The sequence below is a fragment of the Dasypus novemcinctus genome, chromosome 29 (assembly GCF_030445035.2).
Source record: "Dasypus novemcinctus isolate mDasNov1 chromosome 29, mDasNov1.1.hap2, whole genome shotgun sequence".
NCBI lineage: Eukaryota > Metazoa > Chordata > Mammalia > Cingulata > Dasypodidae > Dasypus > Dasypus novemcinctus.
This window is the reverse complement of record NC_080701.1, coordinates 33,109,552-33,130,974: the sequence shown is the minus strand read 5'-3', so window position 1 is coordinate 33,130,974 and position 21,423 is coordinate 33,109,552. Positions and strand designations below refer to the sequence as shown.

Below are 21,423 nucleotides of genomic sequence, written 5' to 3'. Positions count from 1 at the left end.
GACTTTCATATTAGGTATGATTTTCTGTCTCTCTGGGTGAGGGAGGAATATGATTGTCCAGGTGATTAATCCTTGTTTTGAGGATAAAGAAAGGACAGTAAAGACAGCTATTCAAGACTTCTTCTCTCTTTTTTTACAGATTTTACTCATAACCCTATAAGAGATCCTTTCTCTCTCCTTTAAAGATATTTCTTTATCTTTTTATTAACAGCACAATCCAGGCCATCAGATTCTAATCCCCAAAAATGCTTTGATCTCTATCATATACAAATTAGAAACTTAAAATGGGCTAAGTCTGTGCTCTTCTGATAAAAATTACATTATTTTGAAAAAGGTTTTCTGGTTTCTTAAAACTCCAACATGATGAAGCATTACTCTCTGAGATACTTGCTTCAATGTTGGAATCCCACATCCCAAATGACATTAAGGAATTCCATGAATTTTCATTTTCCATGCTTTGATATAGTGTGCCCAGAAATGCATATTCACTCTAAGCTTACTAATGGGTATTGTGACATGGCACCTGTGATCAATTTACCCCACACACGGGAACCTAAGGATCCCTAAAATTCCTTCACTAGTTCATTATGACTTGAAAATCAACTAAGGGAAGGTCATCCAAACACTGAAGTGAACACTTGTTTTTGTACTCCCCAATATGCGAATGGTGGTTGACATACAGTCCAACTGAATAAATGTTAAAAGATGGAGAAACACCCAAGTGGTTGATAGAGAAGATAGGAAATCCTCACTAATCCAAGGCAAGACTTTCAATTCACATGGGGACCATCCCACCCCAGTCATTATCCATTGACCCAGTTGGTTTCAGAAATACTGACACAAAAATAGAAAGATGGGGCAAATAGATACAATAGCTGATGCTATATCTAAGAAGGGCACAAATACTTGCTGTCTAAGGTTCATTTGAGGGTATTTATAAAATATTTAGAAATGTAACTTCCTTTGCAGATGAAGTAGGTCACCTAGGGTTCAAAAATGAAAGTAAAAGGATCTGGCAACAGCTAAAGCTTTTTGAAAGTCTTTTTTTTTCCTCCAAAGGTCTAAAAGAAGTTTAAACCAACCGTGCCCCTGGTTAGATGGACAAATTGTAAGTAATGCTGAGAAAATCCCTCATTATTTTTTTATTTTGCTTTACTAGAACACATTCCCCTTGGCCCTTAAAACCACTGGATTTGTGATTATTCATTTAGAAACTCTACCACAATCAATTGCAAGAAAAGAAGCAGGTTTAGCCACTGAAATGTAAGACACCTTCTTCAGTGGTATCCAGGTGGGAAGGGAAGGGGGAAGGGGCAAGGGGCAAGGGGAGGAAGGAGAAGACCCACCCTCTTGTGTTTGAAAAGTTATTAGTCTTAATGAAAGCTACTACCTTCCCAAAACAGGAGTAAAGGCTGACTAGTTCAAGTCAGAAACCCAAGGTTGAGGTTTCCAAGGCCCTTTTATTAGGAGAAGGTCACCTATATAACACAAGATTTCACATATGTACTAACAAAAATAAGATCAGTTTCTAAAAGTTTGAAATTTAAAAAAAAGAAAAACAAAACAGATGCACTTTTTATATATACTGAACATAAATTAAGAGAATTTATAAAATGGTCACCTTTCTTATAGAATAATGCAGGCTGTATTATGAATGTACCTCCAGATTTAAATTATATTGTTTTTGTTTTGTTTTCCAATAATAAATAAAATTTGTTCTTAAGTTTTGGATCCACTTGTGCCACGCAGTTACTGGGTTTTCTTCCCTTGGCTGCTCCTCTGCACAGAGGCTACCGATTTCACTGGCCCGTCACAGTGTAAGTGATCTTTTCGGGGTGGCATCCGCTCATTAATTCGGTCCAGACCTCGGGCTTCTTCAAAACTCCGGATCTTGTGCTGAAGTGAAAATCCTCTGATGGCTAGAGAAAAACAGGAAAGGAGTTGGGGGGTGGGGAGGGGAGGAGAACATCAGTAAGGCAGCAAAGTGATAAGCTTACTAAAAAAGTTGTTAGCACACAGCAACCTCCTAGAGCAAAACACACGGAGCACATGTCGGGTGAAGGCAAGGAGCATATGTTTGACGTGAATCAGGCTTGTCTGAAGCTACTGCTTCTTTAAGGTCCAAAAGGCAGCTGAAATTGTGAGAATAATTTTCATAAATGCTCAATACGATCAGACAATTGATACTTGCTTCAAACGTAAGTATACCTGACAAAAAGCTTACAAGTTCTTACTAAGCCCCAATACATTTGAGAAAGAAGTTCCTAATGGGCCAGGAACGTGCTCAATGATAGCAAAAAAGGCAAGAACACTAGACTAGTAGAACAATTTAAACATAGAGTAGTTACTTTAAGTGCGAAGATCACAATGACCACAAAAAAGTAACAAAATACCCATCTTTGTTTAGAAGGACAGCTTTCCATCTAGCACAAACAGAAGATGGTTTTTTTAAGTAATTAAAAGCCATTGAAATAGCTTCTAGATATTTTCCTACTGATTTAACTTTTGTATAGTCAAGGAAAGGCATGCCCATTTTGGACTACAGACCCAAGAAGAAAATTAAATTAATAATGAAGACTTATCAGTTCTAATGGTTTTCATCCATAAACTCGTAGATACTCTGTTACTTAAAATGTGTTTCCATAGAAACAAAGATAATTTAGCTCAACTGCCTTAGGGCAATCTCAAAAATGAATCCAACTAAACTCTTACATACTTTTGTTCCTGACATCCTTTAGAATTATAAGGTTAAAAGGCTGACCTGTTTGAATATCTTGTAATCAAATGTATGCCTCTTGAATATGGAAGGGACATAGGGTTAAACTACTTTACCCCTCATGACCAGTTTCTTAAGCTTCAGCCATTGCATTAAAATTGATAGAACCAAGTGTGGAAATGGATAAAGTTGATGGTAACACATTATAATGAGAAGCAGCTGGTTTATAAATGGGATTGTGGCTGAAAAGGGTAGTCTAGGGATGTATATGTCAATTGAAAGAAAGCTAGAGAGTTATCTAGGGAATGAATAACACAGTGAACCCAGAGGTGGATGAGGATTGTGGTTAATAGAACAAATGCAAGAATGTCCTTCTGTGAACTAGGACAGAGCTATGTCACTATTGCAGGGTGGAGGGAATGTGGAGAAGCATGGGAAAAATACAATTAATGTATCCTATGGACTAGAGTTAGCAATTATACTGTAATATTCTTGCATCAATGCCAAAGATGTCCTGTGTTAATAATAGGGGGTGTGGAAAAAATGTGCCAAATGTACACTATGGACCACAGTTAGTGTTAATAGTCAGATGATATTATCTTATAACCTGTAACAAGCGTTCTACAACAGTGTGGTATTGTTGGTAAAGGGGTGTTGTATAGGAATTCTACACATTGTTTTATAAGTTCACAACTCCTGTAATAAAAATACATTTTAAAAAATTGATAGAATCCAGAAAGGTTTCTAGCCCTGGTGAGAGTCATTTAAATAAATATAATTACAGTATAAAAGGGTAATGCTTGCTTTGTGACCAGGCCTAGAAATATCCTTTTCCTCATTGTTACAGTTCCAGTGAGGCAATAACAAAAGCTTTCAAACTGCTGATTCAGCTTTTTATAACAAGTACACAGACACATGATCACATCTCTCAGAGGAGTATGGCCATACCTTCCCGGGCCTCTACCGCTTCTACTGTGGCTGTAAGAAGGCAGGAGCAGTGGCATGCAAAAATGAAGACAGAAAAAGAGTGAGTAAACCAAGAGCATTGCCGCCAGCACAGACATCCCAGGATCCCACCTTTGAGCCAATCCCCATCCATAATAAAAACCAACTAGTTAAAGAAGCAAGAATATTACTGCAAGAAACTAAACTGGGGTGGAATAGGAGGTGAGGAGAGTTTCTAATATTTCTAATATTTTGTGTGGCATAGGAACACTTTAGAAACAGTATCATAGCTAAGACACTGGGCCTTCAAGCTGATTATAAGAAACCAAGAATTAATTATACTGGTTTCCTCATTTTAAATAGCTACTAATTTATGTCTTGATATCCACATATCAAAAGTTGTCAAATCAAATAAGTGAAACATCTCAACCATGCTTTAATTTGCAATAGCTTAGATAGTATTGAATAAGTTGCTGTTGGGTCCTATTAAAAAACTTTTTAAAACTACTCCTTATTGCTCTCAAGCAACTAAGGGTTCCAACTGTCCTTTTCAATTACTTATAAAAAAAGAGTGTCCTATGAATAACAGACTGGTATTTTAAAATGGGTTAAAAGTGAGGGGTTATTTCTTGCCCGGCAAAAATATAGAACTATTCTATTCTGAATGCATGCTCGTGTACCATCTGGGATTAGAGATATGGCAGAGGCTGACATTTCCAACCCATACGGTTTCCCTTCACTGTGGAAGACAGCAGACCAATTACTAAGAAGGCGTGCAGAGTGATGGAAAAGGGGGCAATTTAAAATTCAGTACCAACAGACAAACTTCCTTGAATCTTATTTTTCAGACAGTAAAAACTCTAATATATGAAAAGGTTACAGACTGTAGTAAGAAAGATTCTATTAGGAGAACTCTGTCAGTTTCTTCAATACCAATTTTCTTAAAGAAAATAAAGAATGAGCAGTAGCAGTTTGCAGTTTCTGACAACGGGAGAGGAGAAACTGGAAGAACTGAAGTTAACTTCCTAATGCAATGTGAAAAATAGATACTTTGCTTCAATTTATCAAGTGATTACATTTGCCAACAATACAAAGGCATGTGTTAAAAGAATGTCACATCCTCTCTAATCTCCTCAAATGGAAAAAATAAACTTCCAAGAAAATTACAGTGCATTCTGACAGTACACCACAGATGTAACTGTTAGGAAGTGGGAGACAAAGCATCCTTAAGTTGTGTACAAAGTTTGCTCTAATTAGAGTTTAAAAGATATGAGGTAAAATGTGTACTACTGTTACATTATTTTGGGCCCTCCTAGAATTGCTTTTGGCTTTGGGTATATTGGTATCAGCCTGAAGTGAGGACAATATAAGAAACACTCATAGAAAACTGAGGATCTTTTTTTTTTTTTTTTTTTAATATCCTTACTGATATGATTTATATACCATAAGATTTACCTGCTTAAAGTATACAATTCACTGGTTTCAGGGTATTTACAGAGTTGTGCAACCATCACCATAATCTGTGTTTAGAATATTTTCATTATCCATTGGCAGTTACTCCCCATTTCCCTCTGCTATGTAACCCTAATCAACCACTAATCTACTTTCTCTCTTTATGGATTTGCCTGTTCTGGACTTACCATATAAAGAGAACTATAAAATATTATGACTTTTGTGTCTGGCTTCTTTTACTTAGCCTAGCATTTTCAAGCTTCATCCATGTTGAAGTACATATCGGTACTTCCTTTCTTTTTATGGCTGAATAATATTTCATTGTATGGATATAACACCTTTTGTTCACCCTTTCATCAGTTTATGGGCATCTAGGTCATTTCTACCTTTTGACTATTGTGACCAATGTGGCTCTGAACATTATATACAAGTTTTTGCATGGACATGTTTTCATTTTTCTGGGGTATGGAAGTGCCAGGTCATATGGTTTCTCTATGTTTAATTGCTTAAGGAACTGCCAGATTGTTTTCCAAAGCAGCTGCACCATTTTACATTCCCACCAGCAGTGTGAGGGCCCCAATTTGTGCACTATCTTGCCAACACTTGTTATTTTTTGTCTTTTTGATTATTATAGTCTTCCTAGTAGGTATAATGTGGTATCTCACTGTGGTTTTGATTTTTATTTCCCTAATGGCTAATGATGTTGAGCATCTTTAATTGTGCTTATTGACCATTTTTATGTATTTCTTGGGAAAATGTTTATTTAAATCCTTTATCCATTTTAAAAATTGGGTTATATATCTTTTTATTCTTGAGTTGTAGGAGTTCTTTATATATTCTATATACCAGTCCCTTATCAGATATATGATTTGCAAACATTCTCTCCTATTCTGTGGGCTTTCTTTTCACATTCTTGATGGGACCATTTGCAGCATAAAAGTTTTTAATTTTGAATAGATAAATTTATAAATGATCTTGTTTATTTTATGGTCTTTGTGAATTTTATACTGTTTCTTGGTTTTTCTCTTTATTTTGGTTACTAGTAAGCTTGGATTCAAATTTGTGGCTGAGCTTGACTTTATTTTGTTTTCCTTTGTGCTTCAATTTCCAAGTATATTTATTTTATTTCACTGTATTGCATGTATGCTACGACTCACTAAAAGCCCTCTTGGAACAGGCTGGAAATGAAAACAAGGGAAACAGACCTGAGATCACATCATTGAATGACTAATTCTAAGCATGAAAACTGAAGTTGAAGCGTTAATATTTTAAACTAATGTTTCACTTCTTTTTTACCCCCTTTTTATTGAATTGTTTCTATTTATGTTTTATTTTTTCATGTCGTCCCACCACCTATAAGAAGCCTTTACCTTCCATGGAAATTTCATATATTGACTCATAGGAAGAAGACCCTTTTTTTTCTTACAAAACATCGATCTTTTCATTCTGGGATTCATAAAGCCCTTTCCTTAGAAATCAGCTCCCATATAAGTTTTAGAACTGACACTCTGGTTGAAGAGGTGATTGTGGTACAGGAGTAGAATATGGCTACAAGCAGAGAGGCAAAATACTTTCCTGAGAAACTCCAACAGCAACAGAAAACTTGTTTTAATTAAGGTATAAAGGGTATATCATGAGGCAAATAACACGCACAAATCTGAAGTATAAAGCTCAATACATTCTTTTTCTTTCTTCATTTATTTTCCTCCCTCCTCCTCCCCCTCCCCTCACTCTGCTGTTTTTGCTGTCTGTGTTGATTAGCTGTGTGTCTATTTCTCTTTTTGTCTTCTCATTTTTTCTCCTCTAGGATTCACCGGGATTGGATTCTGAGGACCTCTGATGTGAAGAGAGGTTCCCTGTCACCTGTGCCACCTCAGTTCCTGGTTTCTGTTGTGCTTCACTTTGACTCTCCCCTTCATCTCTTGTTGTGTTACCATCTTACTGCATGACTCACTTGCGCGGCCACTGGCTTACCGTGCAGGCACTCAGTTTGCCACATGGGCACTGGCTCGCCACGTGGGCACTTGCACGGGCACTTGGCTCACCATGCGGGCACTCCACTCACCATGTGGGCACTTGGCTTGCCATGCAGGCACTCGCACGGGCACTTGGCTCACCGCTCAGGCACTGGCTCACCATGCAGACACACTTTCTCTTTTACTTTTTCGCCAGGAGGCCCCAGGGATTGAACCCGGGTCCTCCCATATGGTAGGTGGAAGCCCTACCCCTTGAGCCACATCTGCTTCCCAATACGTTTTATTTAATAAATATACCCATGTGTAACTATATCTAGGCCAAAATATAGGAGATTTCCATCACCCAGAATTTCCCTTGGGCTACTTCCTGTGATAATCTCCCACCAGAGAAACTACCATTTTGATTTTTATCACCATCAACATCATATAAATTATGCCGTAGCTGTTCTTTTGTTTCTGGCTTTTTTTAGTTCACTGTAATGTCCGTGAGATTCATCCATGTTGTTGCATGTATCCAAAATAAGGTATTCTTATTGCTGAGTAGTATTCCACTGTATAAATATAAAAGTTTATTTCGTTTTTCTTCTACTGATGAACATTTGGGTTGTTTCTAGTTTTGGGTTAATATGAATAAAGTAACAGTGAACATTCTTTACACATCCTTAGGTAGACATATACACTAATTTCTTTTGGCTATATGCCAAGTGTGGAATTACTGGGTTATAAGGGTAGATACATGTTTAACTTTATTGCCCAGCAATTTTCCGAAGTAGTTGAACCAATTTACAAGCCAACTAGCAATGTATGACAGTTCCAGTTTTCCACATCTTCACCAACACATGGTATTGTCAGACTTTTAAATTTTTGAATAGTATCTCACTGTGGTTTAATACCCATTCGCAGATGAATGACTGTATTAACTACTTTTTAATTTACTTATTGGCCATTTTTTTGTTTTGTTTTATTTATCCCCCCCCTCACTGTTTGTGCCCACCGTCTACTCTCTGTGTCCGTTCACCGTGTGCTCTCTGTGTCTGCTTGTCTTCTCTTTAAGAGGCACCAGGAACTGAACCTGGGACCTTCCACGTGAGAGAGAGGCACTCAATCGCTTGAGCCACCTCAGCCCCCTGCTTTGTTGTGTCTCTCATTGTGTTTTCTCTTTGTGTCCCCTTGTTGCGTCATCATGTTGCATCAGCTTGCCTGTCACACCAGCTCACTGTCTTGCTCATCTTCTCCAGGAAGCACCAGGAACCAAACCCAGGACCTCCCATGTGCTGGCAGGAGTTCAATCCCTTGAGCCATATCCGCTTCCCCCCATTTTATTTTGTGAAGTGCCTTTTAAAATCTTTTGACCATTTCTTATTGGTTGTTTGGTTTTTCATATGAGTTGCACGAGTTCTTTATATATTCTGAATACAAGTCCTTTTTCAGATATATGTATTGTAAAAATCTTCTCCCAATTTGTTACTTGCATTTCCCATCTTCTAATCATTTATTTTCCTGAATATAAGTTCTTAATTTTAATTAAATCCAATTTAATAATTTTTTAAAGGTTAGTACTTTTTGGAACCTAATTAAGCACACTTTGCCTATCCCCATGTCTACTACCCATACCTTCTTCCAGGAGTTTTATGTTTTACCTTTTATATTTAGGTTATTGAATTAATTTTTGCATATAGGAAAGGTAAGAGTCAAGAGTCATTTCCTCTTCGACATAAATCCTTAGTTGTTCCAGTGCCCCTTACTGAGAGAAGTCCCAGTTTTTTACTTTACACTGACAGCCAGGTAAACAGAGCATACCTGTCTTAGTTTCCAGAGTTGCCATAACAAACTACCGCAACCTGGGTGGCTTGAAACGGCAGAAATTCATGGTCTCAAAGTTTTGGAGAAGTCTGAAACTGCGACGTCAGCAGGGCTACGTTTCCTCTGAAATGCACAGGTTTCTGGTGGTGGTGGCACACTGGCAGTCCACGGCATTCTTTGGCTTGTGGCAGAGCTCAATCTCTGCCTCTGTCAAGCAGCTGTCTTGTCTGTGTCCATATTTCCTCTTCTTATAAAGGTCATCGGTCACTTTGGATTAGAGCCCACCCTAATCCAGTTTGGCCTCATCTTAACTAACAATATCTTCATTGATCCTATTTCTAAATAGTCACATTAATGGGACTGGGGTTTAGGACTTGAATGTATTTTTGGGGGGGGACTCAATTCAATCCATAAGAGTCTGCACTCTGGTGCCCCCAAATTCATACCCTTCCCATATGAAAATATAATTACTCCACCCCCAAATCCCCAAGGCGTTAAGACATCCAGCATCAACTCTAAGTCTAAAATCTCATTTAATCAGCTATGGCTATTTGCCATCCAAGGGCAAAATTCTTCTCCTTCTGTGGACCTGTAACACTAGAAAGTTAGTTACCTGTTTTGTTTTTTTTTTAAGATTTTTTTAATTTTTTTAAAGATTTATTTATTTATTTAATTTCCCCCCCTCCCCTGGTTGTCTGTTCTCTGTGTCTATTTGCTGCGTTTTGTTTCTTTGTCCGCTTCTGTTGTCGTCAGCGGCACGGGAAGTGTGGGCGGCGCCATTCCTGGGCAGGCTGCTCTTTCTTTTCACGCTGGGCGGCTTTCCTCACGGGCGCACTCCTTGCGCATGGGGCTCCCCCACGCGGGGGACACCCTTGCGTGGCACGGCACTCCTTGCGCGCATCAGCACTGCGCATGGCCAGCTCCACACGGGTCAAGGAGGCCCGGCGTTTGAACCGCGGACCTCCTCTATGGTAGACGGACACCCTAACCACTGGGCCAAAGTCTGTTTCCTTTTTTTAAGATTTTTTTAAAAAAATTTCTCTTCCCTTTTCCCCCAACCCCCCATTGTATGCTCTCTCTGTCCATTTGCTGTGTGTTCTTCTGTGACCGCTTCTATCCTTTATCAGCAGCACCGGGAATCTGTGTTTCTTTTTTGTTGCATCATCTTGTTGTGTCAGCTCTCCGTGTGTGCAGTGCCATTCCTGGGCAGGCTCCACTTTCCTTTGCGCTGGGCGGCTCTCCTTATGGGGCGCACTCCTTACATGTGAGGCTCCCCTACGCGGGGGACACCCCTGCGTGGCACAGCACTCCTTGCGCACATCAGCACTGCGCATGGGCCAGCTCCACACGGGTCAAGGAGGCCCGGGGTTTGAACCGCGGACCTCCCATGTGGTAGGCGGATACCCTAACCACTGGGCCAAGTCTGCTTCCCAGTTATGTGTTTCTAAATTACAACGGTGGGACAGGCATAAAATAGACTTCCCATTAAAAAAAAAGGGAGAAATTGGAAGGAAGAAAGGGTCCCAAGCAAGCCCAAAACCCAGCAGGGCAAATTCCATTAGCTATTAAGGCTGAAGAGTAATCTTCTGTGGCTTGAGTCCTGTCCTCTAGGACTGCTGGTGCAGCAGCTCCATGCTCTGCCAACCGTGGGGTGGCCCCACTCTCTCCAAACACCAGCGCGGAGGCCTCACCCTCTTGGCCAAAGAAATCTCTAGCCCAGACCTCTACCTCCAAGGTTCTACCCTTAAAAGTCATTCTTCCTTCATTTTGTCCCATCTCCGTCCCTTTCAGTGCAGGCTGGCAGTGTTCCTCCTGATAAACAATTCTCAAAAAACTTGTCGGTCTTCCATGCAATTCAGAGTCCAAGTCATCAGACACGAGAGTCTTCTACATATCTTTCCTAGATAGCCACATCACTGTATGTGGCTTCTTCTGAGATGATTGCTGGGATTCACAAGTCACACACTAATCTCTTCAGCAAACAGTTGTCCAGCCATACCCTTCCACTCAGTGCTTTGAAATCCCCTCAGCTAAATATCTAAGTCCATCTCTTACAATTTCTACTTTTTACTTTCCAACCAACATTAACATAATTCAGCCAAGTTCTCTGCCATTTTTAACCAGGATCACCTTTCCTCCAGTTTCCAATAACACATTCATCATTTCCATCTAAGACCTCACCAGACGCACATTTAACATCCATAGTTCTACCAACAGTCCTCCAAGGCAATCTAGGCTTTTTCTATCAAGTGCCACAAAATTCTTCCAGCCTCTACCCAAACTACTCAATTCCAAGGCCACTTACAAAGTTTTAGGAATTTGTTACAGCAGCACCCCACTTTCCAGTACCAAAAACTTCTCTCTAGGTTTCCTAGGGCTGCAGTATCAAAGTGCCACAAACTGGGTGGCTTAAAACAACAGAGTTTTATTGTTTCACAGTTGTAGAGGCTAGAAGTCTAAAATCAAGGTGCTGGCAGGGCCATGTTTCCTCTGAAGTTGGCAGGTTTCTGGTGATGGCATGCTGGCAATCCATGGTGTTCTTTGTCTTGTGGCATAATTCAATCTCTGCCTCTGTTATTTGACAATCTTCTCTAACTCAAAATTTCCTCTTTTTATAAGGACAATAGTCATTGTAGCCTCATTTTAATTATTGACATCTTCAAAGGTCCTCTTTCTAAACAGAGTCGCATTCATGGGACTGGGGGTTAAGACTTGAACCTATATCTTTGAGGAATAGGATTCAATCCATAACACTTTCCAGGAAAGGAGCACTTCTCACACTCACCTGTCTGAATAGTCTGCTTTCCTCCTGAGAGGACACCCAAAGGAAGTGTACCTGTAGGAGTCAGGCCCTTGAGAGTCAGCACACTCTCACTCTCTTCCCTGCAAAGGAAGATCAAAGCCCAGAGTTAATGCTAGGAAGCCCACCGTGCAGCCATTCAAAACCACCCTTGAAAGGAGTTAGGAAAAAAAGGCGTAGGGATAGAAGACAGATTCTCCTGTCTCCCATCCCTCCCTTGACCCAAAGAAAGGGTTTGTTTTTTGTAAATACTCCAATTTTAAGTCATTTCTTGCTTTGCAATTAGGGTTATTTAATAACCAGAAGCTGTTCTAAGGTTTCCCATTTATTATCCCATTCAAGCATCCTAACTACCTGGTGCAACGGATTCTATTATCTCTATTTTACAGATGTGGAAACTAAGGCACAGACATTAAATCCAAACTCACAAAACTAAAAAGATCCTGAACTAAAAAGATTCAGGATTTGAACACAGGCAATCTGGCTCCAAAATCCATACAAAACCACTACATTCACAACAGCTAAGCTGCTACCAAATCAATGTTTGTGAGAACATTTTTAGTCACTCTAAAATGTAGGTCTGACTCAATCTACCTTTAACATGAAGACTTGTAGATCTAATATAAAATACCAATTCTGAAAAAACTGTTCTAAATTATCTTCTAACTTACTCTCAAAAGGCTTTTATCCCACACTTTAACAACAGACTTTTCCTTACCGAAGAATTGAAAAGACCCGGGCCATCTTCCCAATGGCTCTGATTTTATTCTTGATGATCTCCTTACGAACTGTAGTGCCTCCTTAGAGAATACAAAGAATAAGCAAGTTAAAGGGATGTGTTAACAGACTAGCTTTTAAAAAATGCAGGATGATGTGGCTTTCTTATTAGGTTAAAGAAATTGCTGTTTTTCAAAAAAGAAATCAAGGCCTAAGCTGGTTTTAACAAAACAAAACAAATCCGAGGGAGTGTTAAGGAGCAAGGGTGAAAATAACCCAGAAGAGAAAAAGAAGAAGTAAACAATGGAGAGAACATGGGGGAAAAAAAAGAATGGGCGGCTCTATCAGAGTAGAGATAGGGAATTGTGATTCTAAAATGTTGAACACACCAAGGAATGAAATACACACACATAAACAAACCCCTCAAAGACAGCTACTAAAGCAAAGATATCTTTTGAGAATGCTGTGGGCAACCTTAGTACGCAGGGTTTGGCCTGCCAAATGGCAAGGGATCATGTGAGCAACTTTCTTCTCTATGTGAACACAATATACACTTAGCTTTCCCGAGCATAGAAAGGGCTGCTTTAATCCTCACTTATTCACAAACTGGTAAGTTATTTCCCCGTATAGAAAACTGTGCAGTACAAATTATGAAGATGCACAAGGCATTTTATAAAGCAATATAAAAAAAGTTAATGTAAGACTTTATGTCCTTACTTATATCTAAGATTCAGGAAAAAGTCCACACATGACAGGCCAAACAACGTTCAGGCATGTATTAGGCAATAGTATCCAAGAGCCAGAAGGAGCAAACAGACATGGGTCTCCTTCCTCATCCTCCTGCTCTCAAAATCCAGAAGGATCATACAGCAGATCCATATAACACATTTACACTAAAACAGAAAGGGAGGATGGAGAGTTTGTCTTAAACTATTTAACTACCCACTAAAAAAAGCCTAGCCAATATAGATTGTGGAGGTACAGTCCACAAATAGTAAGCTCTTCAGCACATTTTAATAGGGTACCTTTCTGATAGCTTGAAATGTAGGGGTTTTCAGGGAGAAGAGACACCAAGAAACAAGGAGATGAAGTTAGAGGGATAGAGAAGAAAAATTTAACATTACATGGGAGAGAGTAAAAAAATCAAAATGAAATGCAATGAGAGCAGCAGACTATTGTTTTCTCAGCTCATAAGAGTCATCCTTGATATGAGAGAATACTAAATTCCAGATTTATTTTGTCAATAGTTATTTCCATTTCTTAAGTTTACAGGTTTACATTAATTTACATCTATTATTCCAATGTTTTCTATCCCCACAGACCATGAAAATAAAATTAGGCAAAGAGATATTATTTATGGAATAAATGATGCTGAAAACAAGGAATGAAAAGGACAGAACAAACAGCTTACAAATCTCTTAATAATGTGATGCAACAATTAAGATTACCTTCAGTAAAAGTAATGGGATGGCACTCTTGTGAATTCAGGAAAAAAGAAGAAATAAAACTTAAAAAATGCACTTTTTGCTTTTCCATCAAAGTCCAGACCAGTTTATTAAGTGATTAAAAACTATGTTAATAACACCCACTTCAGGAAAGCAGATTTGGCCCAACGGATAGGGCATCCGCTTACCACATGGGAAGTCCATCGTTCAAACCCAGGGCCTCCTGACCCGTGTGAGGAGCTGGCCCATGCGCAGTGCTGATGCGCGCAAGGAGTGCCGTGCCACGCAGGGGTGTCCCCCATGTAGGGGAGCCCCACGTGCAAGGAGGGCATCCCACAAGGAGAGCCACCCAGCGCAAAAAAAGTGCAGCATGCCCAAGAGTGGTGCTGCACACACGGAGAGCTGATGCAGCAAGATGATGTAACAAAAAGAGACACAGATTCCCAGTGCCGCTGACAAGAATACAAGCGGACACAGAAGAACACGCAGCGAATGGACATAGAGAGCAGAAGGGGGGGGTGCGGGGGGGGGGGGCTGGGAAGGGGAGAGAAAAAAAAAAGACCCACTTCAGTTCCTTGATGTACCAACCAGATTTACTAAGAAAAAATCTGTTCCATGCATGGTCTCAGCTAGTTATCTGTAGATGACTTCAGTGGTAACTGGTTAAATGTGTGTGTCTGGCCCAGTGTTATTTCTCTCTACAATTGCGAAAAGGATTAAAAGCATATTCTCTATTGGCAGTGGGCCCTTTGTTTACAGAAAGAAAAGTACTTTTTCATAAAAGCAGAGAATTATTTTCTCATTATTCCTAATTACTTTTTTTTTTAAGATTTTATTTTTTCCTTCACTTCCCCTGCACCATCATTTTTGCTGTCTGTGTCCATTTGCTGTGTGATCTTCTGAATCTATTTCTCTTTTTGTCTTCTCTTCTTGTCTTTTTCCTCTAGGATTCATCAGGATTTGATTCTGGGGACCTCTCATGTGGAGAGAGGTTCCCTGTGAATTGCGCCACCTCAGTTCCTGGTCTCTGCTGCACTTCATCTTGACTCTCCCTTCGTCTCTCTTTTGTTGTGTCATCATCTTGCTGTGTGACTCACTTGAGCAGGCTAGCTCACCATGTGGGCACTCATGTGGCAGTCAGCTTGCCATGCGGGCACGCACACGGGCACTTGGCTCACTGTGTGGGCACTCAGCTCACCACGTGGGCATTGGGCTCGCTGCGCAGGCACCCACACGGGCACTCGGCTCACCATGCATGCACTGGCTCGCTGCGCAGGCATGCTTTCTCTTCTTTTTCACCTGGAGGCCCCAGGGATCGAACCCGGGTCCTCCCATATGGTAGGCGGAGGCCTTATCACTTGAGCCACATCTGCTTCCCCTAATTCCTTTTACTCAGCTTCATAAGAAGTTGTCGAACTTCATTGTGGTTTTGAGAGAATAAGATTAGTAGCCTACTAAGCAAGGTTTCCTCTTCAAGGATCACCAAAACCTTCAGTTGATAACTGGTCCAAACTAGATATGGAAGCCAGCAACATTTTAAAACTAAAATATCCAAAAAATCCAATGAAAATTACCCTTAACCAACTTCCCTCCAAGATGTCTCCCTTATCTGCTTGCTCGTTGAAGGCTTGCTTTTGCTTTTTGCTCATCTGCTCATTGTTTTTTGCTCATTGTCTGTTTCTTCTTTAGGAGGCACCGCGAATCGAACCTGGCAACCCCCTCCCCATGTGGGAGGCGGGCTCTCAACTGCTTGAGCCATATCCATTCCCTGCTCATTTGTTTTTGCTCAGTGTTTATGCTTGTTGTCTGCTTGTTTTGTTGTTGTCGTCAGCTTGTTGTTTTTTTCTTGTTGTCTGTTTCTTTTTCTTTTTTTTGCTTGTTGTCTGCTCATTGTCTGTCTTCTTTAGGAGACACCGGGAACTGAACCTGGGACCTTCCATGTGGGAGGAGGGTGCTCAATTGCTGGAGCCACATTCGCTCCCTTAACCAACTTTTTTTTTATTTTTAATTTTTTAAATTTCTCTCTCCTTCCTCCCCACCCCCCAGTTGTCTGTGTCTATTTTTGCTGTGTGTTCTTCTTTGTCTGCTTCTGTTGTTGCCAGCGGCATGGGAATCTGTGTTTCTTTTTGTTGCGTCATCTTGCTGTGTCAACTCTGTGTGTGTGGTGCCATTCTTGGGCAGGCTGTGCTTTCTTTTGCACTGGGAGGCTCTCCTTATGGGGCACGCTCCTTGCATGTGGGGCTCCCCTATGCGGGGACACCCTCGCGTGGCACCGCACTCCTTGTGCGCATCAGTACTACATGTGGGCCAGCTCCACACAGGTCAAGGAGACCTGGGGTTTGAACCGTGGATGGACCGCCCATGTGGTAGGCAGATGTCCTAACCACTGGGCCAAGTCCGCTTCCCTTAACCAACTTTTATTTTTTTTATTTTTTTTATTTTTTAACCAACTTTTAAAAACAAAAATTAGTATGTGGTCTATGTCCTTTCTTCTCCCTCCTCCAATTGTACCACCCAAAAGAAACTGTTTCTAAAAGTATTTCAAGTCTTTCTAGACCTTTTATTGAAAAAAAGAATCACATTATTCATAGTTTTTTACTTTCCTATCTAATCTTTCATTTGGAAATGATTTTAAACTTACAGGAATAGTACAAAGAACTCTTGAGCTAAAAATCCTACTAACATTTTCCCCATTTGCTTGATCATTTGTGTTCTATCTCTCTCATAATTTTTCCTAAACATTTCAGAGTAAGTTGAATTAATCATGGTTTTTCATACCTGAATATCTTAGTTTGTATTCTCTTACTTATATAACATAATATGTGGTCTTCTTATATACCTACAGTACAATTACTAATCTCATTAAATTTAATTTTGATACATTACTTTTATCTTATCTACTGTTTAGATTCCAATCATGACAATTGACCCAATAAACTCCTTCATAATGCTCTTTTGCCTCTCCAGTACAGTATCCAGTCTAGGATTATGTATTGCAGCTAGATATCACGTATCTTTAATTCTCCTTTATGTGGAACAGCTCTTCAGACTTTTTATCTTTTATGACATTGTCATTTGTGAAGAATACAGCATGACCATCCCCTGCTGTTTTAATAGATGTTCCTCATTTAGGGTTTGTCTGATGTTTCATCATGAATACATTCAAGTTATGCATTTCTGATTGGAATACTATGTAAACGATGTTGTGTCCTTCTCAGGATATCTTATCAAGAGGCATATTATGTCCATCTGCCTGTTTTTGGTGATGCTAATTTTTTTTAAAAAAGATTTATTTATTTATTTAATTCCCCCCCCCCCCCGCCCCCGCCCCTGGTTGTCTGTTCTTGGTGTCTATTTGCTGCGTCTTGTTTCTTTGTCCACTTCTGTTGTCGTCAGCGGCACGGGAAGTGTGGGCGGCGCCATTCCTGGGCAGGCTGCTCTTTCTTTTCACGCTGGGCGGCTTTCCTCACGGGCGCACTCCTTGCGCGTGGGGGCTCCCCCACGCGGGGGACACCCTTGCGTGGCACGGCACTCCTTGCACACATCAGCGCTGCGCATGGCCAGCTCCACACGGGTCAAGGAGGCCCGGGGTTTGAACCGCGGACCTCCCATATGGTAGACGGACGCCCTAACCACTGGGCCAAAGTCTGTTTCCCGGTGATGCTAATTTTAATCATCCCTGTCAAGGTGTTACTCAGTTTCTTCATTGTATGGTTACTTTTTTTCTTTGCAACAATAAGCAATCTGTGGGTAGACACTATTAAAACTATATGCAAATATCCTTCTTCTAATCAAAATGTGCCCACTAGATTTAAAATTCAATGATGGTTCTTACCTTACTCAATATTTACTATGCATAAAATGATGATTTTCTAACTGCAGCACTCCTTCCACATTTACAAGGTAACCCTTGACATTCCACTATAAGCAAGAGTACCCTTCCTCGCTCATTTTTTTCTTCATTTACCTATCTGCTTATTGGTATGGATTTGCAGATTCCCTGCCCCCTCTTTTAAAAAGATTTATAATTCATTACTGTCCTTAATTATTTTCATGCTCAAATGGTCCTCTATTTGGTCACCCTTTCAAGCTGGCTTCTGTAGCCTTCTGACATGACCTATCATATTTTTTGGAGTACTTCCTTATTTTCTGGAATAATAAAATGCTCCAGGCTCTTTTTCTACCTTCTTTGTCTCAGCTCTGGAATCAGCCATTTCTCTGACAAGACTGGTTCCTTAAAACGGGGAACTGTATTAGAAACAAAAATTTGTGTCCTTAGATGTGTTCCTTGCTACTGGGGTGTGTGGAAACCTGCTTTATACGCCAAGCAATACTGGACATTTTCTAAGTTGGCACTTCTTTTTCATCTTTATAAATTGATTTATATTTACATTTTATATAAATGGAGTCATACAATATGTAGTACTTTGTGTCTGGTTTCTTTCCCTTAGCATAATTTTTTGTCTGATATTGTATCTTGTAATAACATACATTTGTTCAATTTCAAATTCGGCACCTTTTAAAAATAATTACTTCAGGTAAACGTCATATAACATAAAATTAACCATTTTTAAAGTGAACAACTCAGTGGCAGTACATTTAGATGTTGTGAAACCACCGCCTCTGTCTGGTTCCAAAACATTTCTCTCTCCAAAGTAAAACTCCTTATGCATTAAGTAGTTTTAGCCCTTCTTCCCTGCAGCCCCTGGCAGTTACCAATCTGCATTTTCTCTTGCTGGATTTATCTTTCTAGATATTTCTTATAAATGAAATCATATAATATGTGACCTTTTATGTCTGACTTCTTTTGCTTAGCATAATGTGTTCAAGGTCATCCACTTTGTAGCATGTATCAGTACTTCATTATTACAGCTGAGTATTATTCCATTGTATGTCTATCCTACAATTTGTTTAGCCATTCATTCTGTGATGGTTAGGTTCATGTGTCAACTTGCCCAGGTTACGGTGTCCACGTGTTTAATCAAGCAAGCACTGACCTGATTGTTACCGTGAGGGTCTTTCATGGATTTAAATTATTAGGAAGTTGAGTGCATCTATGGCTGATTACATCTACAATCAACAATGAGATTGTCTTCAACAATGAGAGAAGTATTATCCAATCAGTTTAAGGCCTTAAAAGGAGAAGTGATGATTTCAGTAGTCGTAAGAAAGAATTTCCGTCTCTACTTCAGTCAGCCAGCTTCTCCTGGGGATTTCATTGGAAGCCTTTATTGGAGCTCCTAGCTTGTGGCCTTCCCTAAGGAATTTGGACTTGCCCAGCCCCACAGTCCTATGAGACAATTCCTATTAAAAAAATCTCAGAATATTTATATAAAAAAATACACATACACGTATCTCCTGTCAGTTCTGTTTCCCTAGATAACCCTGACTAATGCACATCCAGTGTGGACACTTGGGCTGTTTCCATCTTTGGTTATTGTGAATAGTGACACTATAAACGTGTGAACGTGTACTTGTCTGGGAACTGTGGGCTCATATGGTAGTTCTGTTTAACTTTTTACCAAGTTGGTACCTTTATATTTTTAAAATTTGCTCCATACTTTTCAATTGAATATATTAATCATTTCAGCAATTTTCTGATAATTAGGTTGCTCCATTTTTTTTTTTTTTGCTATTAGAAACAAAGGCGCAAAGAACACTTTCATACAATTAATTCTATATTCCAAGAGGTAGTAAAGTTTTAATGAGTCAAAGGTAGACAGTTAACAATTTGATACATACAGTCATATTACCCTAGAAAAATGTTGTATTAATTGTGCTGGTTGAGTCTTTTGTGATCCCCAGCAAATCCTGTTCTTAAAGCAAACTCATTCCTGTGTCTGTAAACCCATTGCACATAGGATCTTTTGGTTAGATTCTGTTAAGGGACTATTTGATTAGATCACTTTGATTAGATTGCTTCAGTTAAGGGCCTGTGAATAGATTGCAGGACCTAGGGTGGGTCTTAACATCTTACTGGAGTCCTTTATAAATGGAGGACTAAAAAGCTGCAGATATAGATAGGAAAAGTCACAGAGACAGAGAGAAGGAATCCAGGAGCTCAGAGAGGAACTTGGGAGAGAGAAAAGCCACAAATAGAACAGCCTGAAGCAGAAACAACAATGAGGCCTGGAGGAGAAAGGAGAGGTGATCGGATTGGCATTGTGCCCTGCCTTGTGCTTGGTCACTCAGAGGGAGAAAGTGAGTCTGGAGGAGAAGGCAGAGACTGGCAGAGCCACCACTGTGCCTTCCCACATGGCAGGAGTCCAGGTCAGCAGGTGACCTTTGGTGAGACAGCATCTTTGATGAGATCTTGATTCTGACATTCCCCCCCACCCTGCTATTTTTTGGTGGTCTGTGTCTATTCACTGTGATCTTCTGTATCTATTTCTCTTTTTATCTTCTCTTCTCATCATTCTCCTCTAGGATTCACTGGGATTTGATCCTGGGGACCTCTGATGTGGAGAGAGTTCCCTGTCAATTGTGCCAGCTCAGTTCCTGGTTTCTGCTGCGCTTTACCTTGACTCCCTTCATCTCTCTTTTGTTGCGTCATCATCTTGCTGTGTGACTCACTTGCATAGGCACTGGCTCACCACATGGGCACTAGGCTCACCGCGGGGGGACTGGCTCACCACGCAGGCACGCTTTTCTCTTCTTTTTCACCAGGAGGTCCCAGGGATCAAACCCAGGTCCCCCCATATGGTAGGCGGAAGTCTTATCACTTGAGCCACATCTACTTCCCAATTCAAATATTTTTACAGTCTGGGAACTGTAAGCGTTTAAACTAATAAATCCCATTGTAGAAGCCAGCTCATTTCTGTTATATTGCTCCCAGCAGCTTTTAGCAAACTAAAGCATTAATATTTTATACTTCTCTCAATAGTGACTCAGAGTGCCCATTTCCTCAAAACTAAGTTGGCACTGGATATTATAAATTTTTATTTTCTGCAACCTTATGAGCTAAATATTGTATCTTCTTTTAATTTGCATTACTTTAACAAATAGTGAAGGTGGATTTTTTCATATATTGTTTTTTCTGATTTGCCTGTAGCAACACTGTATTAACTCGACACGTATTATCCATATTTTCTTCTATTTTGTCACTTGCCTTACCTTTTGATTATTGTATATTATCTCTGAAGCTCTAAATTTTTGTATAATTAAATCTGTAAATCTACTATTTGAACTTCAATATAAATAGCAACAGGAATGTATTGAAACACATGAAAATGTTTAAATCTGTGACCTATAATTGGCTATTGTTAGAGAATGCCAAATGAACCAATTTACTACTTTAAAAACTATACACGAAGGGAAAGAATCAAACATTTATTCTGCCTTTCCCATATAAACTGTACCTCAAGCCAACCAAATAATTGCTATAGAGAAATTTCTCTATATAGAATTGAGAAATAAAATATCACCATTTTGCAACTCTTAGTGAACTAATGGATCTAGCCATTGAGAATCAAGAGCTGCTAATTCCACAAAAAAGAAACACCAAACACAATTTTCCTCCTGATATAAGTATACAATGCCAAGTAGTCTTGATAAAACACAGCAACAAAA

General features: G+C 39.8%; 1 protein-coding gene across 7 annotated transcripts in view; it reads right to left on the bottom strand.

Moving 5' to 3' along the window:
- Positions 1 to 1,440: 1,440 nt before the first annotated feature.
- PPP3CC (protein phosphatase 3 catalytic subunit gamma) overlaps positions 1,441 to 21,423 on the bottom strand; it is a 135,305-nt gene continuing 115,322 nt past the window's right edge. For 5 of the 7 annotated variants that reach the window (XM_058289899.1, XM_058289895.2, XM_071212699.1 and 2 more), the window contains 4 exons: positions 12,411 to 12,492; positions 11,678 to 11,775; positions 3,665 to 3,694; positions 1,441 to 1,919 (listed from right to left, as the gene is read on the bottom strand). In XM_058289899.1, coding sequence (XP_058145882.1) covers positions 1,750 to 1,919; positions 3,665 to 3,694; positions 11,678 to 11,775; positions 12,411 to 12,492 — 380 coding nt within the window. In that variant the 3' untranslated portion in view covers positions 1,441 to 1,749. The remainder of the gene's footprint in view (positions 1,920 to 3,664; positions 3,695 to 11,677; positions 11,776 to 12,410; positions 12,493 to 21,423) is intronic. The other 2 variants (XM_058289897.2, XM_058289900.2) reach the window with 1 other exon arrangement.